Source organism: Acomys minous (assembly GCF_964271855.1).
Source record: "Acomys minous genome assembly, chromosome: 10".
NCBI lineage: Eukaryota > Metazoa > Chordata > Mammalia > Rodentia > Muridae > Acomys > Acomys minous.
Genome location: NC_140491.1, coordinates 106,933,097 through 106,959,678, shown reverse-complemented (window position 1 = coordinate 106,959,678; position 26,582 = coordinate 106,933,097). Strand labels below are relative to the sequence as shown.

The 26,582-nt window shown below is 43.9% G+C and overlaps 1 protein-coding gene across 9 annotated transcripts in view; it reads right to left on the bottom strand.

Moving 5' to 3' along the window:
• The window catches only part of RAPGEF4 (Rap guanine nucleotide exchange factor 4), a 291,519-nt gene that overhangs the window by 92,766 nt on the left and 172,171 nt on the right, over positions 1-26,582 (bottom strand). Inside the window, exon 1 of one of the 9 annotated variants that reach the window (XM_084799447.1) lies at positions 22,972-23,047. The exons of 5 other annotated variants lie outside the window; for them this stretch is intronic. In XM_084799447.1, coding sequence (XP_084655573.1) covers positions 22,972-22,989 — 18 coding nt within the window. In that variant the 5' untranslated portion in view covers positions 22,990-23,047. Of the gene's footprint in view, positions 1-22,685; positions 22,872-22,971; positions 23,048-26,582 lie in introns of those variants that run through there. 3 more of the 9 variants (XM_084799448.1, XM_084799449.1, XM_084799446.1) reach the window with 3 other exon arrangements.

Sequence of the window (26,582 nt, the reverse complement as noted above, 5' to 3'; positions counted from 1 at the left end):
GTACAGTGCTATTAGTGAGAACCAAAGCAAGAAAATCAGCCTTACGGTCAGGGAGCCAGCAAACATGGCTGCGGAGGCAAGCCCCTTGCAGAGCTTGGGAGGGACACAGACACAACCCGAAGGTCCAGCCCTACAAGGGGGTCACAGCAGCCACAGACTGGGGCAGAACCTCACCATGCAGCACCCCAGCCCGCCCGCCCTCTAGCTGCTGCCTTCTGTCTTCCAGGCCCATTTCCTGTTGGGTGCAGAAGAGGAAGGCAGGTGGCAAGCTAGTACAGCACAGGGCCTTCATTAACGATCGCTTGGTTTGTGTCCAAGAGCTGGGCCCCCATCTTGCCTGTAGCTAGAACGCACACATCCCAAGGAGCTGGGCAAGGAATGGGCCCTCGCTGATTAAATTTTATACCATTTGAACACATTCTCCTGTTGATAGAAATTCCCGTGGGAGCGAAAGAGTCCAAACCAGGCTGTGAACATGTGATCCTCAAAAGGCAAGCAGCGAGGACAGATAAGGGCAGCAGCGTTCAGCGTTTTCTTGGCTGTCTCCCCTGGAGACTTCCCTCAGGACTAACCATAAATGGGTTTTGTTTGTTTTAGGGAAGGGGTGTTCTTTCAACTGCTTTTTTTTTTTTATGTTTCTATTACCAGTGAAAGGGGAAAATGGTGAGTGGAAAAAAATATTCCTTTTGGCATGTGAACCAATTTAGAAATACTAATCAGGTGATGAAAAATATGAATTTAGCTTCCATTACAAGGTGCACAATGACGCCCCCCAGTACATATAATGAGGTAGGTAAGGCCTTGTAATAGACCTCCCGAAAAATCATATTCAGACCCCTTTGAAAGCAGGGTGATTCTTTTCAGTCAAGTATTCGCTCACAGAAGCCTCTTGCAAGGCACAGCATCTTAAGCCAAGAGACAAGACTAACAAGCCAGATGGGGCTACAGAGCTCAGCGCAGATGCCCACCCGCAATCCAGGGCAATACAGAAGTCACGGCAGTCAGATCCAACTGGATCCAGGCACTTAATGAAGGCCTACGGTGTGCGAGGCAATGTGAAAGGCTAAATGGGGGATCAGGGTGGAGAAAGTGCCTGATTGAGATGAGCTCTTGAACTTTCTATGGGTTCAATAGTCCGCAAGTTCATCTGAGTCTGCAAGTAAATGCTATAGAACACCATGGCTTTGAAATGCCCCTCTTAGTTCTGATGAGCAAGTGAAAAGAACATTCGGTTTCTTAGCAATAATGACATATTGGAAGGAGTTAATGTCCCCTGTTTTGATATTTTGGAATAGTGCGACTAAGCCTTTGAAGCATTGGCCTCAGTCTCGTCATTACTACGTCAGCACTCTAGTGCTGGACGGATGAAACGCAGTGCGGGACTCACCGGCAGATTCCATGACTTGGAAATAACTAAGCTTTTCCATTCATGAGATCATAGAAATGTCATCTCTGGCTCCTTTGGCTTCCATCGGTGAAGCTTTTCTTCCTCTAAGACAGCGGTTCTCACTTTCCTAATCCTGTGACCCTTAAGACAGCTCCTCATGTGGTGGTGACCCCCTCCCCCCAAACCATACAATTATTTCGATTGCTACGTTGTAAGTGTAATTTTGCTACTGTTATGAATTGTAATGTAAATATCTTCATTTCCTACCATGGTCTTAGGAGACCTCTGTGAAAGGGTTGCTTGACCCCGCCCCTAAAGGGGTCATGACCCACAGGTTGGAAAATGCTGCTCTGAGACTTTTCTAGCTCAGAACTGGCCTGCAGAGGAATGCTTTGACATGGAAGGAGCTTGGAAGGCTAAGCAAAATGAAAATAACTCCCTGGGCTCATCAGAGAACTGAGGGTCCAGTCTACACTGGCAGCCAGGGACCTGCAGGTATAGGTGCTCCAACGAGGCCTGAGGTCAGTTGGCCTGTGGCAGAAGCATCGCTGCAGGGACAGGGCTCCTGCTGGACTGCTGGAGGCTGAATGTGGACCAGCTGCCTAGGAACCCCGAGTGGTGGGCGGCAGCCCCTCAGCTCTGTACCAAGAGCGTTGTCCACAGTAAAGGTCTGCTCCTCAGGAAGAGACTCGATGGCGTCTGACCCCACCTGGAGGAGGGCATTTAGCATCCATCTTCCTACAGTAACTGAGTCAGGGAGAGAGAGCAGGAGCTAAGAGGCAGGTGTGGGGGCCCACGAAGTCCCGCGCCTAGCTCAGAAGCGAGTGGCGGCTGCTTAGAGGGAGAGCAAGTTGTCTTCAGGAACATGAGCCCGGAGAGGCTTCCTAAGACCCTCCCGTAGATGGTCTGCCCCTGCACATACTGACAGCACTAGACGGACTCAGTGGGCAGAGAGACGGGGAAAGGAGTTGGGAAGGAAAAGTAGTAGGTGCGTGAAGGAGGAGTTGGGGAAGGTAGGCATGGATTTGATCAAAACACAATGCATAAAAGTCTTAGTCAAAATAATCTCGAACAGGAAGATTCTAGACTGTAGAAGCTATAGGTTTAAGAAAAGTATAAAACAAAACAAAACCAGTTGCGAAGGTCACGGGCCAGGGACGGAGGCCTACTAACAGGACTCTTAGCATCCTGATCTCATGCCAACCCCAGAGACAGCATAAAAACAGTAGATTCTAGTAGAAAGATCGACTCTATTTTTCCATTTATTTGTTTACTTATTTTATATGTTTGAATGTTTGCCTATGTATCTATGGATCGCATGTGTACCTGACACTCCCAGAAGCCAGAAGGCGGCATTGGATTCCCCCTAGAACTGAAGTTACAGAGGGTTGTGAGCTGCTATGTTTTGGTTTTGGGAACCAAACCTGAGTCCTCTACAAGAGCAGCCAGTGCTCTGAACTCTTAAGTTATCTCTCCAGCCCTGATTCTAACTCTTTCCAAGAAGCTCTCACCAGAAAAAATACAAGGACACAAGAAAAATGTGAGACTTCTGATCTCTCCTACTATAGTAAACATTAAGCTCCATCTATCCCCTGGACAGATTAGCAGAAAACTTCAGGTTAAAGGCCTATCTGAGGCAGTCTGAATGAGAAAGGCCCTGTAGGCTCACACGTTTGAATGCTTGGTCCCCAGTGAGTGGAACTGTTTGGGAAGGATTAGAAGGTGTGGCTTTGTTGGAGGAGGTGTGTCAGTCGGGGAGATGGGCTTGGAGGTTTCAAAATCCCATGCCAAACACAACTCACACTCTCTCTCTCTCCCTCTCTCCCTCTCTCTCTCTTTCTCTCTCTCTCTCCCTCTCTCTCTCCCTCTGTCTCCCTCCCTCCCTCCCTCTCTCTGCTGCCTGTGGACCAGGCTGTAAAGCTCTCAGTTCCTGTTCTATGCCTGTCTGCTCCCCACCATGATAATGGACTAACCCTCTGAAACTGTAAGCCAGGCCCCAATTAAACGCTTTCTTTTACAAGTGCTGCCTCGGCACGGTGTCTCTTCACAGCAACGGAACAGTAACTAAGACATCCTGTTTACCTCCATTTCAATAATAAAAATCACAAGGCCTGATAAACAGGAGAGACTTCAGTCTGAAGAACAAATCAAACACTGGGCTGAAACTTAGATGTTACACAGATTTTTTCCAATGGCCAGACAGGAAGGTTGAATCAGTAATGTAAGTTAAGGATGGAAAATTTTTCCTATTGATTGCACCAATGAAATTGTATGCAAAAAAAAACCAAAAAACAAACAAACAACAAAACAAAAAACAACAAAACAAAACAAAAACAAACAAACAAACAAAAAACGCAAAAAAATGTATCGGGTAACAAAAAACCCAGAGAGATAGAAATGACAAGAAAAAACAAACAAACAAAACTCTACGTTTCCACAGGAAGAATGACAGTGGCGCGAATGAGCTCAGCAGCAGACGGACACAATCAGTAGGAAAGATTCAGCGACCCCAAACACAGGTCATCAGAAACCTTTCCAACCGAAATGCAAAGAGAAAAAGATACTGTCCCATGTCCAAACCCAGAATGTCTAAGTATGCTGAGGCAATTTCAAAGGCAAAACACATATGTGATTAAAAACACACACGTACTTGCAACACCACAGGAAGAAAGTCAAGAAAACAGATACTTTAACAATGACTCAGATTCTCTCAAAACTTAACGACAGACACCAAACTCCAGGTCTGGGAAGCTCACAGAACACCAGGAAGAATAAATGAAAACAAACAAGGGCAACAGCACAACAAAAGCCCTGCACTGGGGCATATCAGGTGCACACTGTAGGATCTAACACAGGGCAGTGAGATGGCCCAGAGACACAGTACTTGCTGTGCAAGCCTGGTAACCTGAATTTGACCCTCAGAATGCATGTAAAGGACAGAATCCACAAACTTGTCCTTTGACCTCCAGGCACACACCATGACATGTATTCACCTCGAAGCACCCATCAAAACACACATGCACACGGACACACATACATACATACACACACAGTGAAGGAAAGAAAATGTCAGCTTTCCGAGACAAACAAACCTCAAGGGAATTAATCCCCTGCCACCTTGCCCTTCAAGAAATAAAATGCTACGTTTGAGAGTTACCAATCATAACAGCTTCTTTTGGCCCGAGAGAGAGAGAGAGAGAGAGAGAGAGAGAGAGAGAGAGAAGAGTGGGATTGGGCATTTTGTTTAGTTTTCTCTTTCTTACAAATTGGCCCAGATTTTCTGATCCAAGGCCTCTGGGTGGGCTCCTGTTCTGTCTGCACTTGGGGTGAGAAGGGAGAAGATGTGCATCAGTCAACCACAACATCCCACAAGTACCACTGTCAGGTCTTCTCTGGCTCAGGACAGTAATTTTTATGGACATCTAAGTTGTGGGGAAGAGGACTTAAACACCTTTCTTTCCATCACCCAGACTTCCTTTCTGAGAAATGCTAGCGGCAAATCACATCGTATAATTGTGTGCTCCTCACTTTCAGGAGGCAAAGGCTGTGATGGAGCAGCACATCAATGTTTGCCCTGTGCACTGAGGGGTACTTATTAATGGTAAGTCTAGCACTGCATGTACCACCCCTCCCCCACACACCTGCCCCATTATGGTCTCAAATTTAAACTTGGGTGTGGTGAGATCCTGGAAATTTTGGCATTTATTTAACATTTTAAGAAACTCGACCCACTCTGGAGCTAGGCTCAGGATGTGATTTGCATAACATGTCTTCGAAAATCTAATTGGGCTGAAATGCTAATTTAATTATCATACACAAACTAATATGGAAATATATATGATCTCCCCTACTCTCCAACACAAATGCTAAGACACATTGCCCTCTGTCTCATGCTTATCACTTAAAAAGAGTTTTCAAGAATTTTCATATCAAAACACAAACAGTCACTTGGTTTTGCACTTCTGTGCATTTTTTTTTTTATACCTGTATGGCAGCTATTGCAGACATGGTATGATTTGTTGAACGATCATTTATTGATAATTATTTAGCAATGTTAACCTGAGATAGCGCCAATGAGAAATTATGGGATATTTTCTCTCTGTGATGCTGAAAAGCCCAGGATTCTACCGTGAGAAAAAATATAGTTAAAAAAAAAAGTGAAACCACAATAGCAATGAGTATACTATGTGACTTTTAAAAGGAGAACAATACAGCTGTAGCAAACAGACTTGCAGCAAACCTTTCAGATGCTTTGCACAGAACTTGTGATAACAATTTTCCAAAATTCTACTTCACTGCACACTTTGAATGCAAAGAAAAGCAGTACACTGAGACAAGACACTGGAAATGAGACTGTATGTTATTTTTCTGGTATTTTAGTTTTTTTTTTTTTCACAGCCCATGGAACATCTGCCAATATAGTGGATAGCCTGCGTGACTAGAATGCTCTCATGTACTGACTGTGGGAACAGTCATGCAGAAGACGCTGGGAAAGGCCAGAATTCTCTTTTCTCAAAATACAAATATTTTAGGGTTGATTAACAAGCTGTCTTTTTAACTGACGAACTGTGACTAAGTACAACCTGTCAATAGCCCAAGACCACACCAACACTGTCCAGGAAACAACACCATGCTGACAGTACCCCTGAACTCAAGAATCGCACAGTTCAGTGCATTAGCCACTGGCCTCGTGTAGGCACGTGCGTTTATGTTAATTAAAATGTGAAAATTCAGTTCTTAAGCCCCATGAGCTACATGCTAAGTGCTAGTGTCAGTATGTGCTCTGTCCCAGCCATCGGCTTCTCTTGCCTAGAAACTGTGGTGGTAGCCTTAGAAGTCTGCATGGCTCCGTCTCTCCGTATTCCCCATCATCCGCAAGCCCATAAAAAGCATGGATCAGATGTAAAATCCAACGTTCCCCGGGCTCCCCTTCTTACCCAGAATGCAAGCTGAACACTATAGAGTGATCCCTGGCTGCTGTCTCCTGCCCTTCCTCGTCATCCTCCTCTTCCTTCCGTCTAGACACACCCTTCCAAGACGATCTCTGCCTCACACCCTGTCCAAGCCTTCGTTCAAACATACCTGTCCAGAAAGGATACTCCGCTCATCCCTGCTCTAAATCAGCATCATGCCCCTCTCGCTGCACAGCACCTTACACCTTTGACACACGGCTTTTCGTTTCCTGCCTGTCCTCTCCACTGCAACATTGGCTTTGTGGACTTCATCATGCTTGCTCCCTTGTCCCCCAGCTCTTGGTATGCGGAACTACTTGAGACGTTATTATTGATAAATGAGACGATTTCTTAATTAATGAATTAAAGCCTCTTAGCAGACTTCATTTAGTAGTGAACACTTATACGTTCAGGTACGTTGGGAGGAAAATGGCTGCTGTTTCCACTGGAGCTGTGATTGAGAGGAGACTTGAGTCAATGCTTTGCACATCACACAGAGATCTCACTAAAGTGAGGATTTGGGATCTGCTGGTCTGAGGTATGATCTGAGGCATGTCTCCACCTCTGCTTTAAGTTACTGGTACTGTGGTGTGTGGGTGCCAATCTGAGCACTGGAGAATCTGTGAGTGCCAGCAGCATTCTGCGCACCTATAACACAACTCTTTACTAAGATGTGTTTTTCCTGAAGACTGGGCCACAGTAGCATAACAATATTTAAACTACCTAATTAAACTTAGATGCCTCCCTCCAAGGAATCATTTCTCAATAATTTTTGTTTTTATTGTTTTGAGTATGAAAATACCTTATATGAAAATCAAATATTAGTAATTTAGTAAAGAAAAGGTATGGTCACTTGGATAATACACCTAATGTTCACAAATAAAAGGCTTGATAATTTCTAAATTACAAGTAACTAATTTCAAACAAAATCATTGTGTGACTATAAGGATTCCAAGATAGCTAAAAGACAACATAATCCCTCCCTTACCAACTGTGCTGGCTAGTTTTATGTCAACTTGACACAAGCTATAGTCATCTGAGGGGAGGGAACTTCAGCTGACAAAAATGCCTCTATAAGACTGAGTAGCAGGACAGCCTGTAGGGCATTTTGTTAACTAGTGACTGATGGTAGAGGCCCAGCCCATTGTGAGTGGTGCCACCCTGGGCAGGTCAGGGGCCCTGGGTTCCATAGGAAAACAGGCTAATCTGTCTATGAGGAACAGCCCAGGAAGAAAGCTCCTGCTTCCAGGTTCCTGTTCTAGTTTGAGTTCCTGCCTTGGCTTCACTCAGTGAACTGTGACTCAGGATACGCAAGCTAAATAAACTCTTTCCTTTCCAAGTTGCTTTTGTTCACAGCATTCCCTCACAACAATGTCACCCCAACTAAGACAACATCCTAAAGGAATACAGAGAAAAAAAACCCCACCCCACAATCCATATTTATAAAACTAGTACTTGGAAGTGTTTACAAAGGGAATCTAAATTTCAACAGTATAAAGTATTATTAACATTTTGGGGATATAACATGTTATATTCTTAGTCTAGCTAGCCAAGGTAGAATGGAAATGTATCTGTGGATAATAAAAATATCAGAATCTCTAAAATGACCACGGACTGACAGACTGAGGGACAACACAGCCAAGGACAAGACCCACACTATACCCCATGACCGAGACTTGTCCTGAGCAGGCAATGAACTTGGGAAACCTGCTCTCCCCTGCCAAGGAGGATGGATTCTACCAAGCTGACGGAGCTGGGGCCACACACTGGAGCCTGAATTGTTTTCAAGGAGGCTGGAATTCTAGAGTGTTGAGATAGCTCAACTCAAGTTAACATTCCTTCCTTCACTGGCAGCACAGCAGGAGGAGCGGTTAGCAACCTGTAGAGTCAAAGCCTCAGGGTAGGGAGGATATTTACAGATACCACAAATAGTGACACAGGTACAATACCCAGGCAAGGTTGCAGTGCTGGGCGTGGTGGCGCACGCCTTTAATTCCAGCACTCGGGAGGCAGAGGCAGGTGGATCGCTGTGAGCTCGAAGCCAGCGTGGTCTACAAAGCGAGTCCAGGACAGCCAAGGCTACACAGAGATTTGGAAATGTCTTCATAAATCCACTGAGCATAGACTAGTCCTTAAGTTCATGCACCACGATGACACACATTAACATCCTATGTAAAACAACATACAATGGCATCATATTCTGCCATTTTAATTGGACTTCAAACTGTGCAAATGCTAAATCCATGCATGTTTTAGAATGTCAGGAGAGCTATACTAACCCTAACCCAGAAGAATTCAAAGAGGACTATTCTGGTAAATGATGCTAAACTTGGGTTATTATAATCCTGGCTTTGGGTAACAAAATTCTTAAAGATAAAATTGGTCCAATTGGGACACACAATGGACATTCAGCTGGCTATAGGTGGTTCTTCTGATCCGTGGTGCCTTGAACTTTTCTAATCAATGAACCAGATGACACAGTTAAGAGAACCCTGGAGAGAAGGTCTGTCCTTTCGTTTGTCTTGAGGCTTTCTGTTTCCTCCATGTAGGGGCCAGGTCTGCCCTGGGGACCCCTCTGTATTCCCCAAAGCTCCGCCCTGCGCACACTTCGCTCCTTGAACTGCAGTTGCTTACGTGTTTATTTTGCTGAATACTAAATGAACTCCTCAAAACTAAAACCCACGTCTTTGTTATCTTAGAGGCCCCATGGCGCCGTCGGTGGATTATTCATTAAATATTTCCTGGAATAACATGGAGAAACCTCTGGGGAATGTTTACCTGACTGAGGAATGAAAAGAAAGAGGAGAATTTTTCCTCTTTTCATGTCTGAAATTCCAGTTCCACTCCTCACGGTGGATAAGGAAGGCCCACGTGCACTGGATGCCAGCACAAGCCGGTGACCGGCGTGGTTTCTTCTCCCTCCCTAGGCAAATTCCTCCCCATCAACTCTGTAACGTGGTGCTTTGCACTGGGAATAAGAAACATTTGTTTCAAGGTTTAAAACCTTTGTATTTCTTTTAGATTGAAATACTGATTCAATCCTTTAGATTGAAAAATATTCCAGACGACGGATCATCCTAGAAAACTGGAAGCTATCTTTTTTCATGATGTTTTGATTATTTTTTTTTCCCTTGACAAAATCACTATCAGTTTTTGAAATTTCATTGTTTTGATTAAACATTTGGGGCGAGTCAGTTTTGAGGATGTCATAAAAGTGATAGTTTAAGATGCAACATCCAAAATTCTGCTTATAATTTCATGGATTAACAAACCTCTGGAAGTCCATACACAGACCTTAAACCTGAACAATCATATTTTTAACTCTCCAGAAACAGACTGTTACATAAAGACAAAACAGAAACCCAGCAATACATTCGCCAACATAGATGTCCTCTGAGAGACTCCGCCCAGCAGGGGATCAGGACAGATGCTAGGACTCGCCGCTGGACTCTGGGTGAAGCTTTGAGAGTGGTATGGAAGGAGGGGGGGATGGAAGGACCCAGAGGGTTCAGGGGCCCCACAAGGCAGATCTGGACGCAGGGGGCCTGCGCAAAATGTTGCGCCAACCAAGGACAATGCATGCAGTAAACCTAGACCCCCTGTTCAGATATAGTCAATGGACAGCTCATTCTCTACTGCTGTGGGAAGAGAAGAGACCGCCTCTAACATGAACATTGGTGCCACCTCCCCTTGGTGGGGAGGCTGGTGGCACACAGACGAATGGGAAACAGGCTATCTGGATGAGACCTGCTATGCTGTGGTCATATGATGGGGGCGGAGGTAGGTCCCCTTCTGTCAGAGGTCTAGGGGAGGGGAATAGGGCTGAAGAGGGAGGCGGGTAGGAACAGGAAGATACAATCGAGCAGATAACATTTGGGACACAATCTGAATAAATTATAATAAATTAAAATTAAAAATAAAAAATGAAATAAATGGGCCCCGTTCAATGTTGCATACTGTGGAAACTCTGCAATGTGTTCTATAGTGGGCAGGATGAAAATGCACTTATGGTTATAGATGATCATTCTTCACCTGTCACCAACTAGTGGCACTGATAAAATATCTGTGGGGCTTCCCAAGGTCAGAGGATGTGCAAGACATGACTGCTCTTTTAGGATACTGATAGAGAGCCTTTCAACTAGGCATGGGATTTGCTCTATTTTCAAGCAAGGGTGTAATCATACTCTACATTAAAACATATAACACTTCCTTTTTGCATAACCCTAAATCATAAGCATTTTCACACAGTACCAAAGGACTCTTTTCAGTGAGAAATTGTATTAATAGTAGGTGGCATAATTTAATAGTCCTCTTGTCATTGTGCCTTAAGCTTATATCTAGCTGAACTCTATACACGTAAGTATCTTACAGAGACAGGTTTGTGCTGGGAAATGGGAAGCGGGGGCAACAGCTGGCCTGGTGGGTCAAGGAAGGCTCCCTGAGCAGAGTGGGGCTCCAGAGCCTTTAGCAGGAAGAGGATTTGATAGGCACAGGGGAAGCAGAATGGAGTTGCAGACTGAAGCCAAAGTCTCGCAGGTGGGAGCTGAAAGCACGGGGCGTTCCCGAGTCTGGCTGGCTGGCGTGCGTGCGTGCGTGCGTGCGTGCGTGCGTGCGTGCGTGCGTGCGTGCGTGCGTGCGTGCGTGCGTGCGTGCGTGCGTGCGTCTGGGGCTGGGATGAGGTGAGACAAAGTGCCTGAAGCCACGATGCACAAAGACACTGTGGTTCCACCAGTGCTCAGAACAGACACTGCCATGTCGGGTTATGAATCACAGCAAAAGCTTATCCTTAATTTTCGGCTTTTAGCTTTTTCCACTACAAAATGATGCGTGTCCACCAGACAGTATATCTTAACCATACAAGGCAAAAATATAATTATTTTAGGATCTGAATATTAATCCTTCTAAGTAGATATGGAGTTTCCTTCATTTTTAAATGAGGCATAATCACTCTAAATTTTATATTTCTTCCATCTTATACAGCACTGTCATAAAAATTCCATGTATTACCTAAATTCTTTTTAATAAAAACTTTATTGAAGTATGGCATAATTTAATGTTTTTCTTGTCGTTGTACCTTCAAGTTTTTGTTTTTGTTTTTTTGTTTTTTGTTTTTTAACAATTTGATATTATAAATATGCTACAAGCTTAGGCTGAAAGTTTCAGTCACCCACTCACTGGAGGTGACCCGCTCAGAACAGGGTTTTAGAAATAGAAGATGGATATCACGGATTAAGGTTTTATGACGATGACAAACTGGAACATTTTCACAGGAGACAACCTCGGACGGGGGACTCTTAAGAAAGTGGTCTATCTTTGGCTTCTTGAATAGTCATTCTGGCATAGGATTCATAAATATTAATAAGAATAAATTAATCAGTTAAGATAAAAATTTCCAACAGGAAAACACAAATACATTTTCCTAGCATGTAAATGCATCCTATCTAAAATGCCCTTAGCTATTATTTTAATAGTCTTGTAACTCCCAACTGGGAAAGGTAAAATAATTACTAAAAAGAAAATGGGACTCTTTGTCCTATACTTCGAGTTGAAGATAATACACTCAATCGTCTTTTGTACAGTCCTCTGCATGGTGGTGTATTTATCTGTATTGATTGGAAATTCTAAAAGAGGATTTTTCCCCCTGCCTAGAACAATCTAGTGAGGCAAAGGTACAATAAACACAACCTCAGGACAAATACGAGAACACACAAACAAGAGGCTCTGATCACCTGGACGGGTCTGAGGGCCCAAGAACGGCGTGCATTTGATCCGTATTATACACAATTCCTGGAACAGTAAAGGCCTATTAATGTTTTCAAGAAACCTTTTAAACCTCTACAAAGCTCATCAAAACCAAAAATGATCAAAGCTCTGAAAGCATACCATATAAAATATGAAAGCAGGCTGGAACAGCAGCATACTGCGTAAAACACCAAATTCATTTCCAAACTGGCTCATAAACCAGGCAGGTTCCCTAAACAACAGTCTTTTTTGCTTTTCTTTTAACCATCAGGTTGTACTAATGCAGACAATGGCTCCAATCACATATGCAATCTGAGTTCTTTCAATGCCAAGGAAGTACTCAGATATATTGGACTTTTAAAATTGTCGCTACCCATATATTTATCTTCCTCCTGCAGCGTTCAGGAAAAAAGAAAAAAAAAGTTTCCAAAATTTAAAGCCTTATTATTACTAGGAAAATAATTAGCCAAGGGAAGCACAAGCCTACTTCAGAAACCAAGCTGTTTCTACCTCAAGGTTGCAGGTTTTGTTTGTTTTGTTTTCTTTTTAATCCAAAGGCATTCGAAAGGCTTCAGAAACACTCGAAACTTTTGCAAGCACAATGAGAAAGAGTCAAAGGCTATTATGTTCTTTGACTGACTAGAAACTGAAAGATTGTGGACACGATAGCCACAGATTTTCACAGCACCCCGAGTGGGATGTGGTAATTACCAAGGCCCCCTGACTAAAGCCTTTGGCCAGACTTGGTTAAGCACCACAGGGGTCGGTGAGTAACAGGCTCTTCTGTATCCTCATCTGACACCCCTATCCCAAACCCCAGATGCTGTACTAGGCTTTCCAGCCCTAAAATCAGAGTGGGACAGGAGTCACAACTTGCTGAGTGATACAGCCCTCTCTGGGTACTTGTCCCAGGCTTATAAGACTCACCCCAAACCTTTTCTCTCACTCCATCCAACTTCAAGAACACCACAATTCTCACCCCACCAAACTTTGGGAACACTACCATTCTTTGTTTTGTGCAGCTTAGACAATTTTTAAGTGGTAGGCTTCGTTTTCAAGCAAATCTCTGCCAACGAAAGACAGAACTGTGAATACAGCATTGTCTCAACACTTAAACCCAGAAGAATTGCCAAGAGCTGAAAGAGTTTTCATTCTTTTCCCACCGTGTGGTTCCCTCCAGAAGGCAGGGTGGCCGCAAGAGGACATTTCACAGCACAGGAAGGAAGGGGAAGGCAGGAATCTCAGATGTCTATACATTTCCTCTAGAAGGCAGGGAACTCCTCTCTGCGCGATGTAATCTCTTATGAAATGTTCTTGCTTCAAAACTTTGCAAGTCAAATGCCCTCAGGTGACTTGTGGTGCCTGTGAGCACTATAAATAACTGTTTTTGTTTCTCATCAATTGTTTGGCAATATCATTGCTGTTTTTATCCAAGTAGCAGCTCCGAGAGGCATTTCTCTCTGGTTATCATTAGGAGTTTAAGCCTCTGATCTTAAGATATTGCTGAAGGGGGTGTGGGAATCTTTATGAGGCTACACAGCCGAGGAAACTCCAAGGCCACATAGTTCCCAGGGTAACTGTTTCCAGGCATGTATCCCAACTACACATACACAACCACCCTCAGGTTGAAAAGCAGACCTGTGCACAAACAAAAACTGGGGTGAAACACAAGATGTTAGGTTTTCTTATCTGAGGCAAGGTGGTGGGGAAGGAGAAGCCATCCCAATCTTCATAGCTACCTGAAGAGGACACTTAACAGCAAAGCAAAGTAGCGAAAGTGAGGATGGCAGGAAGTTGTGGGCTGGCCCATACGATGTCATTCAGGACACAGGAGAGGGTAAGAGCAATTATTTATAAATTTCCATATGATCGTTCTTCAAGCCAATAACTGAACACCAGCAACACTTTGATGAAGGGACTCTTGTTAGTCCCATTTCACAGACGAGGAAACCAAGGTAAGGAAAGATTAACTCCCTGTGGCCACCCTTCTGGCATTTGGGTTACTTATGCTGCCTACTTATAGCAGCTGGGAGGGTTAGTGCTCCCAATAGCAACAATACATCCAGGACCCAGACATTGGCTTCTAATAGCATCTTTGAGTGAGAGGAAAAATTAATTATTTGGCAAAATGATTGGATATAATACCTGTAAGGGAATGCATTAAAGCTATCTAGCTATAGCAGAAGATGGTGCTCAAAAACAAAAGAAAACACAACGAAATAGTTATGGAATAGTGAAGCTAAAACTAGAACAATTTAAGGAATAAATTCAACTATCAGTGCTAGACTGTAGCACCAAGTATGAAGAAGACAAACAAGAGTTCGTAATGATGCATAAAGAGACTGAGATGGAAAAGAGGCAAATCACCCAGAAGGGATTCTAAATACTTATATTGGTATTGTGCTACCAAGGACTTGGGACACAGCTCACTGTTCCTTTAAAAGTCCACCATGGGTTGTGCATAGTGACATCCTTTCACAGTTGTATGCAAAGGGGGAGGGGCTGGTAGGGACAGTGACCTCACAGGGAAGAAACTTGGCAAGTGCGCCCTAACCAGGTGAGCAAGGTCAGTGGCAATAGTGTTTGGTCATACTGACAGGGCATATTTTTAAATGATTAGATACAAACAGTCCACCTCTGGGTTTCTTCCCTGGAGGCCAGAATTTGACTCTAATTTAGGAAAAAGATCAGATAAATCCCAACTGAGGGACACAGTACAAAATGCCTGATGGCATAAGAAACTGTCCAAGGTCATGAAAGCCAAAGGTCTAAGTTACAGGCAAAAGTTGCCAAAGACTAAATGCAGCCTGGTGTCTTTGATGGGATCCTGAAAAAGGAAATGGACATTTGGTACACATGAAGGAAACCTGGGTGGACCACAGGTTCGGGGACAACTGTCGACGTTAGCATCTTTAAGTGATCGGAAGGAAGAACTGCTAAGATGTCTGCTCCGGCTCCAGGAGGTCACCCTCAGCGATAAAGAAGAAGTAAGGCAGTCTCGGTGAAGGAGAGCGTGGAAAACCTGCAGGCGACAGGCCTGCCCTTCCACAAGTTCTGCAGGAAGTTCTTTAGACAGACACAGATGATTCCAGAGAGAGACTGAGAACATCAGGAAAAACTGGAGCAAAGCACCCCAAAATAACCCTAGAAATGGGCAGTTAGTGAAAACTAACTTTGACAAGATACATAGATAAAGTGTAAGGGCATATAAAAATGCTAATTACAGAGGAAATTCCTCCCTCTGTATGGCTCAGTCAATACTAACTACTTTAAAAGTCTTTCTAAAAACCTAATTGAAAAAGACAGATAACAAACTATATACCATGTGAACATAAACTCTCTCTCTCTCTTTCTCTCTCTCTCTCTCTCTCTCTCTCTCTCTCTCTCTATATATATATATATATATATATATATATATATATATATATATATATAGTTTTTCCTCACACTCAGCCTCTTCTGTGCATCCTGGAGATGTGAACTCAGGTCCTTATTTGCTGAGTCATCTTCCCAGCCCTGTGTGTGTGTGTGTGTGTGTGTGTGTGTGTGTGTGTGTGTGTGTGTACACCAGGTGGTGGCATTCATAGGAGTTGTAAAAATTAGTTTGATGTTTCCCAACATTCAACATAAACTGTCATATTTATGATCAGGAAGACATTATATTGCAAAACCTACCATCATGCTTCCTTCACTTTAGGATCTTGGCAGAAACGTTTCCTTTAGGCACACATCTCAGACTCCTGTGACTTATCTGAATGTAAATTTGGCTCCTAGACTTTTAAGGACGTAAAATCAGATAGATTTTTAAAAGAATTCCTTGAATATTCTAGAAAAGCTAGGACAAGTTATGTCAAACCTTGTTTCAGCACCCACGTCCACCTTGCTCAAAAGACCTAAGAAGATCGATCCTTGCAATCTCCCATCACACGTGTTCAGGAAACAGCGGGGAGGAAGAAGCAGTTCTGATTATGTGGGATTCTCGGGACTTCTAAGCACAGCGCTCACTGCAATCAAGGCTATGGCAAAGTGTCATGTCAACACTATTCTGCTAAGTGCTTCTGCCCCATTTCTTCATAAGCAAAGAATGAAGACTGCCCACCAATAGGGTATTGATTGCATCACGATGTCCGCTGGACATGCATTCTCAGGAAGGAGACAGGGAGCGATTAGTCCTCTGGTTGCCCCTTTCCTGTCTACAGAGCTGAAACCACAGTAGAATCCTCCTCTAGTTAGCTGGCCCAGAGTTTCGGTGGAGGGGTCACATGACCCACACTATCTCAATTAGGGTGTTTGCACAAGGTTTCCTCACAGCAGATGCTGGTGGAAAAAACAAAACAAAACAAGACAAAACAAAAAAACAAGAACAACTGAGGGCCATATTTGCAAGGCTCCCAAAGAGCAGAGAGCAGAGCCCTGGGCTCCCATCAGCCCTCCACCAGCTTCCATGCTCTCTGGAGACCCTGGCAGTCATCTCCAACGTCCACTCTTGATTGCTTTTAAGGTGGCTTCTTGTGGGTTTCTGCCTCCTGCACCTTCAAAGTCTTGAGCTACAGATTATAGGATTTGGCAACTGTGGTCTGGTGTTGTGATCGAGCGTGGGGAGTGAGTGACCAAATGCTCTTTCTTCGGAGACCCTCCCCTTGCAGGGACAAGCATCCGTGGGGGGTGGATATTTTGGTATTTTGCCATGTGTTTCCCGTCTTTGCCCTCCCACGCCTGGATATAATTATGCATTCACCTATCTCCCCTTCCATGCTCTATGAAGTCAGGAATTTGTTTTATTGCACTTTGAATCCCCAGACTAAAGTGCAGAGCCTGCATAGTGCATAGTAGTTACTTAGCCAGTGTCAGTAGATTTCAAAAAGGATTAAATAAACTCTGGTCATTCTTAGGATTACACCAGGACCTCACTCCTTGAAAAACTTTATTAATTGGAAATTTGTAAGCAGGCTAGAAAGTTAATTTATTCAAGAAAAAGTGGTTAGTAGCTCATGTAGTAGTGTAAGAGACTGTAAAGAGGATGATTAAACTAATTAAGAAAATAAATTGTTTCAAGCAGGCCACAGCCATTTACTATCACCAATTCATATAGAAATAATTTGTGGGCTAAGTTTCAAACAATAGCGCTCTACCTATTCATTAAATAAGGCCTCTGGGGATGTTTACTAAGTAACACTTTGTCAGCCTGGCTCATTTGTTATTTGCACTTGAAACAGTACATAAATCAGCCTCATACTAATGGGAAAGGTGACACCTGCAGTTATACACGGTTTACTCATGAACATAAATTCTCTTTAAAATCTACAAAAAATATAATAATGGGTGAAACAAACCTAATAAACTTCTGGCTGATTTGTGTCCCCTCCGTTATTTAATTTCTTTCAGATCCATTTTATTCCATTCATTTGCTGGGCAAACGCTTTTGGGCACAAACCCCCAGCACCTACCTCACTATTATTTTCTGATCAAACATTTACTGTAATTAACTATTGATTGGGCACAGGCAGAACACAAAAGTCTGCATCACTCCGCGTTCCTGGATACTCCCTTGCACTGTGACCTTGAACCTAGGGCCTGGGACCCATTCTCCCCTCCTTTTCTCCACCAATGGCAACTGCATCTTTCTACCTTTTCAAGCCAAAAGCCTGGGAGTCATTCTTATAGCTCCTCCCCTTACCTCATATCTCATTCACCAAATAATTCTAGAGAATCAAAGTCCAAGTCCCACCCTGGACGCCGTGCTGTGCCATCACCCTGTGACTGTACCTCCTCGCCTTTAGCTCTCCATAAAGTACCACACTGGGTCCCCAAGAATCGAAGAACTCAGGGATGCTAGTTAAATTAGTCCCATCCCCATCTCGTTATGTATGCGAACCGGTTTCCCCAGTTCTTACAAGGATAAAAACCAAGAGGAGAAAATAAATAAATAAACAATAAATTTCCAATAACAATGTATTCTAATGTTGAATACTAGTTATCTATAAAATATTTACACTGTTTCTATACTTGTGCACAGATCCGGATCACCATCACCCAGTCAAGAAGGGAAAAAAATGCAATAAAAACATCTGGCTATCAGAAAAATCTAAAAACCAAGACTTAAGTTTCCATGCCTGCTAGAAGATGCTATGTATAAGAGGGTGGTCCATGAGAGAGACTTCCAATCACAGCACACATCGCAGCCTGCAGCTTCCAGGTTTACCCTGGACAACTAACACCTGGACAGCTCAAAAGAGAGAATTGCGAACTTCCGTTTTCTAGACCACACACTGTTATCCCTGTGTTTAATCATCCAGCCTGCATGTTAAGAATGCACTGATGCAACGGTACAGTCGTCCGCCTAGGATAAAGCCACATTACAGTGAGATCACATTCTCAGGATGTGACTTAAAGGAGAAAAAGAAACATCATTGTCAATAGTGAAGAACCTACAGTATATTTTAAATGGTAGCAGGTCACGTCTTGCAATGCTTGCTCTGGTATAACAGAGTTAAGCAGGTACTCAAGACCTGCTGCTCAACAGACCTGTTCCTTGGGAGTGCTTGTCTGCCTTGTGGGATTGGAGCTCTGCACCTTCCTATGGACTCACAAGCTAGACTGCATTCAGGAAGCAAAAACATCACCAGCATGATACAATAGAATGTATACATCCACATATGGATGGAAGGGCAGATGGATAGATGGTTAGATGGACAAATGAACATATGGAAAGATGGACAGGGGTCTTCTCAATTTGCATTGATCTGAGTGTTCTCAAGGCCTAGGAATCTTAGAAAATAACATTTACTATTAACATTTTTCCTTCAAACGTCTTGTTCTGTGTAACTCAAACGTCAATGTTAGGAACGCTAAGAAACCCTGCAATGACCACCAGAGGGAGCCCGTGTGTTTTTCTGAGCCTACAAAATACCAAGAAAAGGCTTACAAAACATAAAGCTAGAAAGCAGAGGGGAGAGGGGCTGCAGCTGTTTCAGGAATATCTCATTGACAGATATTGGCAGATGCATCTTGCATTCGTGATACAAATCCCCTTGCTCGGCCGTGGTCTATCCCAATGCTCTGACCCAAAAAAGATAATTAGCAGAACACAATCTTTTTAAAAATTCACATACCCTAAGACTAGAAGGTCCAGGGGGGAGTGCGGTGATAGCGTCCATGGCTCTCTGCCGTGCCCCAGGCAGGCCTTCTCCGGCTTTTCTTAAAGTCCCTGCTCTCCTTCTCTATTCTGGTCCATCCTTGTGGTTAACTGGGGGAAGGTTTGGGTGTGGTTTCCTCACTTTGTTTGGGATCAGGCTATCAAATTACAGCACTTGGTGTGACTTGGGATTTTTTTTTTTCCCTTCTCCTGTCTGAGCCAAATGATGAGGGCATTAAGGATGACTTTCCATTTACCATCTTGAAGTCTCCCTGTGTCTGAGAACTGGACCACGTCCTAAACAGGATGACAGAGGACCTCCGCCAGGCCCAGGTCAGCCACTCCTAAACTAGAGAACTGGGCCAGGACCGAGGCTATCCAGACAAGGCATGATCTTAACCCCAGGCACAAGGGCTTATGTTTGACAGCATTATCAAACTGTGTAACTACTGTCTTGTTAGGCTTTTTCTTGGGGTATATTGAGAGCCTTAACCATTGATCTACAAGGAAATTGAAACCTACAGAGTTTCAGTTCGTTAGTGATAGCAATTAAGTGTCAAGGTCACAAACTTTGATGAAGGTTCATTTCCAGAGACATGAACTCTAACACGCGAATGTCAAACTCAATCGTATTCCTACCCTCTGAGGTAGAACTTTTCTGTCTTCCTTTCCCTCCGACTACGATTGAAACTGTGTCGGGAGTGAGTTGAATGACTTAGCCTTGTTTCCCAAGTTTCTTTTTCACGTCTAGATAGGGTAATTTTATAATGTATGCAAATAAATTAGCACAAACAAGCTGAATTCTACAGGGTTAGGCCCTTGGCTGGATGCTGTTAGGCTTAGCGTGCTTATTAATGCTTCTGAAACAGACTCAGAAACATTATCATTAAGTTTATAAATGACGCCCAATTGGGTGGGACGGCTGATGGTTAGGAAAACTGGATTGAAATTTAAAATGATCTTGGTGAACAGAAAAGGAAAAGGGGGCCAAAATTCAATAGGAATATTTGCAAAACAGCTCACTCAAAAGTCGTGGGGAAGCAGCGCTCAAGAGCAGTGAGCAAGCGCAGGCTACACAACTAGAGGAAGAGCTGGAGGCCAGAGTGACCAGCAGGCTTCAGAGGCAGCAGCAACTTGCTTCTGTCACTTTAAAAAAGAGGGCACGACTTCAGGAAAAACAAACGGGGACACTGTCAAGCCAAATCCTGTTCTAGACACAACTCTAGGAAAGGGAATGTTGCTTGGACCCCAGCCCCTATACCTTGGAAAATAGGTTTGGAAGGCAACCCTTTTTAAATTTAAGTCTGATAACATTAACCTTATTAGACAAAGTCCCTAAACTCAGTTTATTTGTTCATGTAATGCTCACAGCCTAAAATTTCTTTTCCCCTTCTACTTGGGTATCACTTCTTTCTCCTTGAGGACACTCTTAGTCCCTTGTTCCCCCAGGGCATCCTGACTTGCCATATTGTGTATACTTCCACAAACTGATACCATCTAGCACTGGGCAACAACGCCCCACAACTCCCAATCTGGCATGAACTACAGTGGCCTCATTCTGTAGATGAGGAACAAACGAAGGAGGAGGCTTAGAAGCTGTCAGGGCTGAGGAGCTCTTAAGGCCACACTCTGCAGTCCCATGAGCTCCCATAACATCCTATTACATTTATTTTCTTGGTGTTTCCCTCTACCTGGGGCTGCCAACCCTGATGGGAAGCCCCAGGCTTCATTTATTTTTCATGAGCCCATTAAGAACCTGGGATTGATCAACAATGTGTGAAAAATTCAAAGTTTTGAATAAATAGGCAATATATTCTATTGATAAATTGAAATATATCTATGGATAATTCTGAGATATTCTTTGGCCGAGATAAGATAGTAAATAAAAGTATATTGTAGTGAAAAGAATTTAAATAGTACTGAAAGTTGGCACAAACCTGAACCATAGTACTAACAGTGATCGGACAGGTTTACAAAATGTAAAAGAATAGGAATGGCTACACATCTTTCTACATACACCAATTTGTATGTATGTATGTACACACAGCACGCATACATCTATAAACATTTACCAACTTAACAACTATTGTGACTATGATTTTCCTTAAAGGCAATTTGGTTACAAGTTCTCAAAACAGGAATGATAAGAACTCAGCTATGTCAAACCTAAAAGATGCTAGATCTGAATTGCTCTAGCCACCCACGAGAATGAAGATGAGCCTCTGCAGTGCACAATGAAAGGTTTCTAAGGGCAGCAGTGCAGGCTGCAGAGTCAGCCTGACTCCCGCAGTGCTTTAGCGTAGATATGACATGATGTTCTTCTTCCTTGCCCACGATGGAGCTGGTTCCCAGCTTCCGAGTCCATCGAGAGACCTCATCTTATGACAGGCCATTTATGAAAATAAAAGCAGGAAGAGACTACTGGCTAGAAGGTGGGGGGTGATGTTGGGCCTTTGTCGTTAGCATCATCATTATTTTTTTGAGCATCGAACACTACAACGTTGCCCCATTCCTCTGTTATCTCCCGCTCGTGTCAAATTATGTCCACTGAAAGTAATGCAAGAGTATTCTTGAAGTGCAACCCAGTGATGGAAGCACAGCTAACTATCTGCAGTGAGCTGGACGTGGTGGCGCACGTCTTTAATCCCAGCACTTGGGAGGCAGAGGCAGGCAGATCGCTGTGAGTTCGAGGACAGCCTGGTCTACAAAGTGAGTCCAGGACAGCCAAAGCTACACAGAAAAACTGTGGTCTCGAAAAACCAAAAACCAAAACCAAACAAACAATACATCTGCAGTGTATAAGCTCTATATCAAGGTATTTTGGGGGGATGGTCTGATGTATTTTGATGCTAATTAATAAAAAACCATCCCACCTGGCCAGGGCAGAGGAGATAGAGGTGTGGCTAAGGTACCTGGGCTTAGAGAGTGGGGGGGGGGCGGCAGAGAGGGGATGCGAATTCTGGGAAGAAGATGCGGAAGGAGAAAGAAGCTGAGGAGAGGTCCTGAGAGGAGAAAGAAGACCACCATGGGTTAGATGGAAGAGAAACATGTGGCAGCATGGATGGAGATTCAGCCAGATGAAGAACATTAGCAAGTATTTGGGATTATGGATGGGAGGTAGCTTGATAGAAGTTATTAGAAACAGATGACATGGGACTGGGGCATGGATCCTATACCTGCCCCACTATGGGAAGTAGTTTAGAGGATTGATATCTGCCCTGCCCCAGGTTAACTAAGGCTATTTTAAAATATAACAAGTTCAGTGTCTTAATTGATTGCTAGCAGGACCTAGCCAGGCCTACTAATAATACTGGTAATTTAAAAACAATAAGGTATTTTAAACATCGTGAAGAAACATGAAAAACAATCATCAGATAGAACCACAATATTATACAAAACAATTCTACAATATACAGTGAGGCACCACCCAGGATATCCCAAGGTCTGCCTCTTCACCACACAAACTCACAGCCAGCAGGTACCAGGCTCAATGCAGAAAACATCCGGACGCCACCAACACCTCGACTAAGAGATGAAGTATCCAGGGTTCAGAATCTACCTACATCCACTGCTTCCTGCTTAGGCCAACAGCGGCTTTAGACCACTTTAAAAATTCAACCACCTTCACACTGCAGAAACCAGACAGAATCTGAGCGAGAAACACGCAGGTTTTTATAGCAGCTGAGAAAGGGAGGGAAGAAAAGGCACAGAGAAGCCCCCGCAAGGACATTCCTCCCATAAAACGCATAACTCACAAATACAAAAACAAACATCTCTTAGGAGGCCGGAGAGCTGAGGTTGTCCTTGGCACCTCGGCCATGAAGTCACTGGTGTTTTCTTGGAGGTGGGGCAGAGTTAAAAAGTCTTGGCTGGCTGGCTGGGCCACCCTTCCTCATAGGCCAGCTTGAAAAATGAGTATTTACTTAGCACACAAGTTGCAGGACCCAAGAACAGTCGGGCTAAATCTAATCTTCACTCTGATGATAAGCAGTTTGCCCTTCAGATTCAGAAAAGGCAGGCTCAGGATTTTCTGGAGCTTCAGAATTTTGTTGTTCTGTCCTGTGAAAGCTTTCTCTGTGCAGGCGCCCTGTCAGCCACACCTGCATTCAGATCTCACTGGTGCTGGTTAGGGACCCAGTCAAGCAACAGAGATCCCCCCTCCCCCCAAGACAGAGGAAAACAGCTATAGGGGGCAAGCCTTGAACCCAGGGCAGGATGTTTTAACAGGCCCTGGCCTTGTGGCAGGCACTTTACAAGCAGGATCTTTAAAGTGTGCTCCACAGAAAACTATGTGAACCAGCAGCTGTGCTCAAAGCTGGAGTGAAAGGGTTTGTCTGGTTTTAATGGACTGAGATTTTTACGATTTAAGTTTGCATGGGGAAGGGGGACGGCACATTTTCCTTTTTCTTCATCTGGCCCAGCATTGCATGATCGCAGTAAAAAAAAAAAAATAGCTGGAACACATTCAATCTGCTTTCTCCAACCTTGACAAATGACAGCAGCAAAGAGAAAGAAATGTCACTAAGCACTGCTAACATCCCTAAAGCCCTAACAGTTCTTTTTGTCCTCTGCCTAATGAGGTGGTTCACAAACTGTGAGCCGGGTTCCTTACCAAGTCGTGATTTCAAACTTTAAAATCTTCCCGGTAACTTCCCCCAAATGATTCCTCCTCTACACATCTCCTGATCTTCAGAAGTTTGAGAAACTCTCATTTAAACTAACCCCCTTACAGGAGGCTGCCAGTTGTTTGGAGAAGAGCCACGCCCTCATTCCTAGGTGTACCCAGATGGTCTGGTCCTTGGAATCACCCTCAGATTTGAGAGGACTCTGCTGTCTCTGGGGGAGACTACTCACTGCTGTTGACTGTGTAGCTGCCTAGGAATGAACACTTCCGAGTGGAAACAAGACGTTGGTATTCAGGAAACAGATCTTTTTTTTTTTTTTCCCAGCAGCCCCCTGATCAGGCTCCATTCTCCTGCTTTTTCCACACAGAAAGAACAGAACTTTCTAAAATAACAAAACCTCTTGGCAGTTGCCTGTCTAAAGATTCAGCACAACAAACAACAAAATCTACCCCCTGGTGGGGGGGGGGCGGCGGCGGGCGGGGGACAAAACTCTCACAGAAAGGCTCCTTTCCTTAAAAGCTAGCTGTCACATTAGCTAGAAAGCCTGTACCTGGGGTTTTAACTTCAGTTTTAAACATGGCCAGCCGGATTTGGCATGTAAAGACACAGATCAAAGAGAGGGTGCCCTTAATAACACCTCCAGCTGTAGGCAATCACAGAAGTGTGAAAACAGCCCGCTTGCATTATTGGCTCCACAGTCATCTTTCTAATATATCTCTCTCCCTTGGTGTGTAAGGTTCCAGCATCCTGGGTCCATCCTCCATTGACGGCCCTAGCCCTCAGAGTGGGTGGTGGGCACAACAATCCAGCAAGTGGCTATGCAGAACTGACAGAAAAAGAAAGGTCTATTTATGCACAGTAAGACCAGGTCTGGAATTAAAACAGAGCTGGCAAAGTGGCTCAAAATGCTGCATAGTGATGTCCTCATGTTTGATTAAAAGTTAAGCCTGGTGATTAACAAAACTGTGAGTGGAAGCCAGGGAGGAGAACGCATTCTTTCTACAAAGAATCTGTCCAGACACCGAAGCAATCATGGAAGCACTTTCATTTCATCCCACAGGCATATTATCGTTATTTAGGAATGCGTGGGAATACAGTGTCTCTCAGCATGTGCTTAAAGAAGAGGAAGGATAAAAGAAAATATCATATCTCAACTTGTCCCTTTAAAGGGAAAAATTTCAATTAGCCCCACTTGAAGGCTCTTAGGCCTCTTTTTATCTCTCTGGAACTTCAACTCTCCTCATGAATGTCTTTGATCTCCTCTGCCTTATTTGACTGTGCACTGGAGATCTTCCCAAATTGCATGTGGTATCATTACCACATCTATTCTGGTGGCTAGTACAGAGTATATGCGTGCTACGGTTTGCTACAGAACAGTCAAGAATAAACCCCAGTAAGTTTTCTCCCACTACGATGCCAGGCCGGCAGCTTGTCCAGTCCCCCAAATCTTTCAGGGCAGTATGTTCCCGGATCTGAGGGTCACAGTTCACCGGATCTGAGGTTCTGCAAACTTCAACCTCCGGTCTTGTCTGGAGTTGAGTGCATAACAGCTGTTAGGCCCTCCACTTACAACCCTGTGCCTGTGGGTCCCACTGCAGGGGGCCCCCAACCTAAAGGTCACCCAGAGACTAAAAGTGATGGAATTTCCTTTTGAAGCTTAGACCATGTTAGCTCCCCCAAGGTTCAGGCATTCTGTGCAGTCTCCAGATCACCAGCTGTCCCTTGGCGAGGAAGCTGGAGGCCATTTTACCATCTTGACTTATCTCCAGCTCTGCAGGCTGTTTGTTACTTTGTGGATGCTTCCTGGCTTCCTCATCCAAGATGGTGGCAGGATCAGCTTGCTGTGTTACACTGTAGCCTGTTGCTTATGAATCTTGTGAAGTCAGTTCTCTGGTTTTTTGTTTTTTGTTTTTAAATGTACAGACTTGGGTTTTGCTGTTGTTGTTGTTGTTGTTTGCTTTTGTTTTTAAAAGCAAAATATAGACAGGTTCATTGAAGAGAAATATTTTAAGGAGGGCTACAAAAGGCATCAGGACAGTTATTTTAGAAGGAGTGAGGCTACTTTTCAGAGAGAAAAGGTAGTTGGGAAATGATACAGTGCTTGAGAAAATACTAATTACAATGATAGTCCTAGCATTTCTGAGCTCTATTGTTCTCACCTTATGCTTTCCATCAATGATTTTATTCAATACTCATAACAGACTTTTGAGGTAGTCTTGACTAACAGCTACATTTTAAAAACGAGACAAGGATGTTTAGATAAACCAAGCAGCTTGTCCGAGGCCCACAGCTGGGCTCTGAAATGCTTTGCTGAGCTAAATGAAGTCAAAATCCGGTGTGACATTTATAAGTGGCATTGTTAAGACTGGAACCCCTACCCGGGCATGGTGGCACATGCCTTTAATCCCAGCACTAGGGGAGGCAGCAGAGGCAGGCGGATCGCTGTGAGTTCGAGGCCAGCCTGGTCTACAAAGCGAGTCTAGGACAGCCAAGGCTACACAGAGAAACTGTCTTGAAAAACAACAAACAAACAAACAAACACAGACTGGGACCCCTGCTTCAGGCAGTAGAGTAGTAGGGTAGGACCCAGCATAATGAAAAAGACGGTGGCTTACAGAGTCAGCTCTCTGAAAGCGAATACACAGATAACTCGAATTTAAAGGAGACTGCGTATCTGCCCACAGTTGCAGGACTGAGAGCAGAGGAAGGGAGGGGTAACCATTGAGAAAATGGTCACTAGG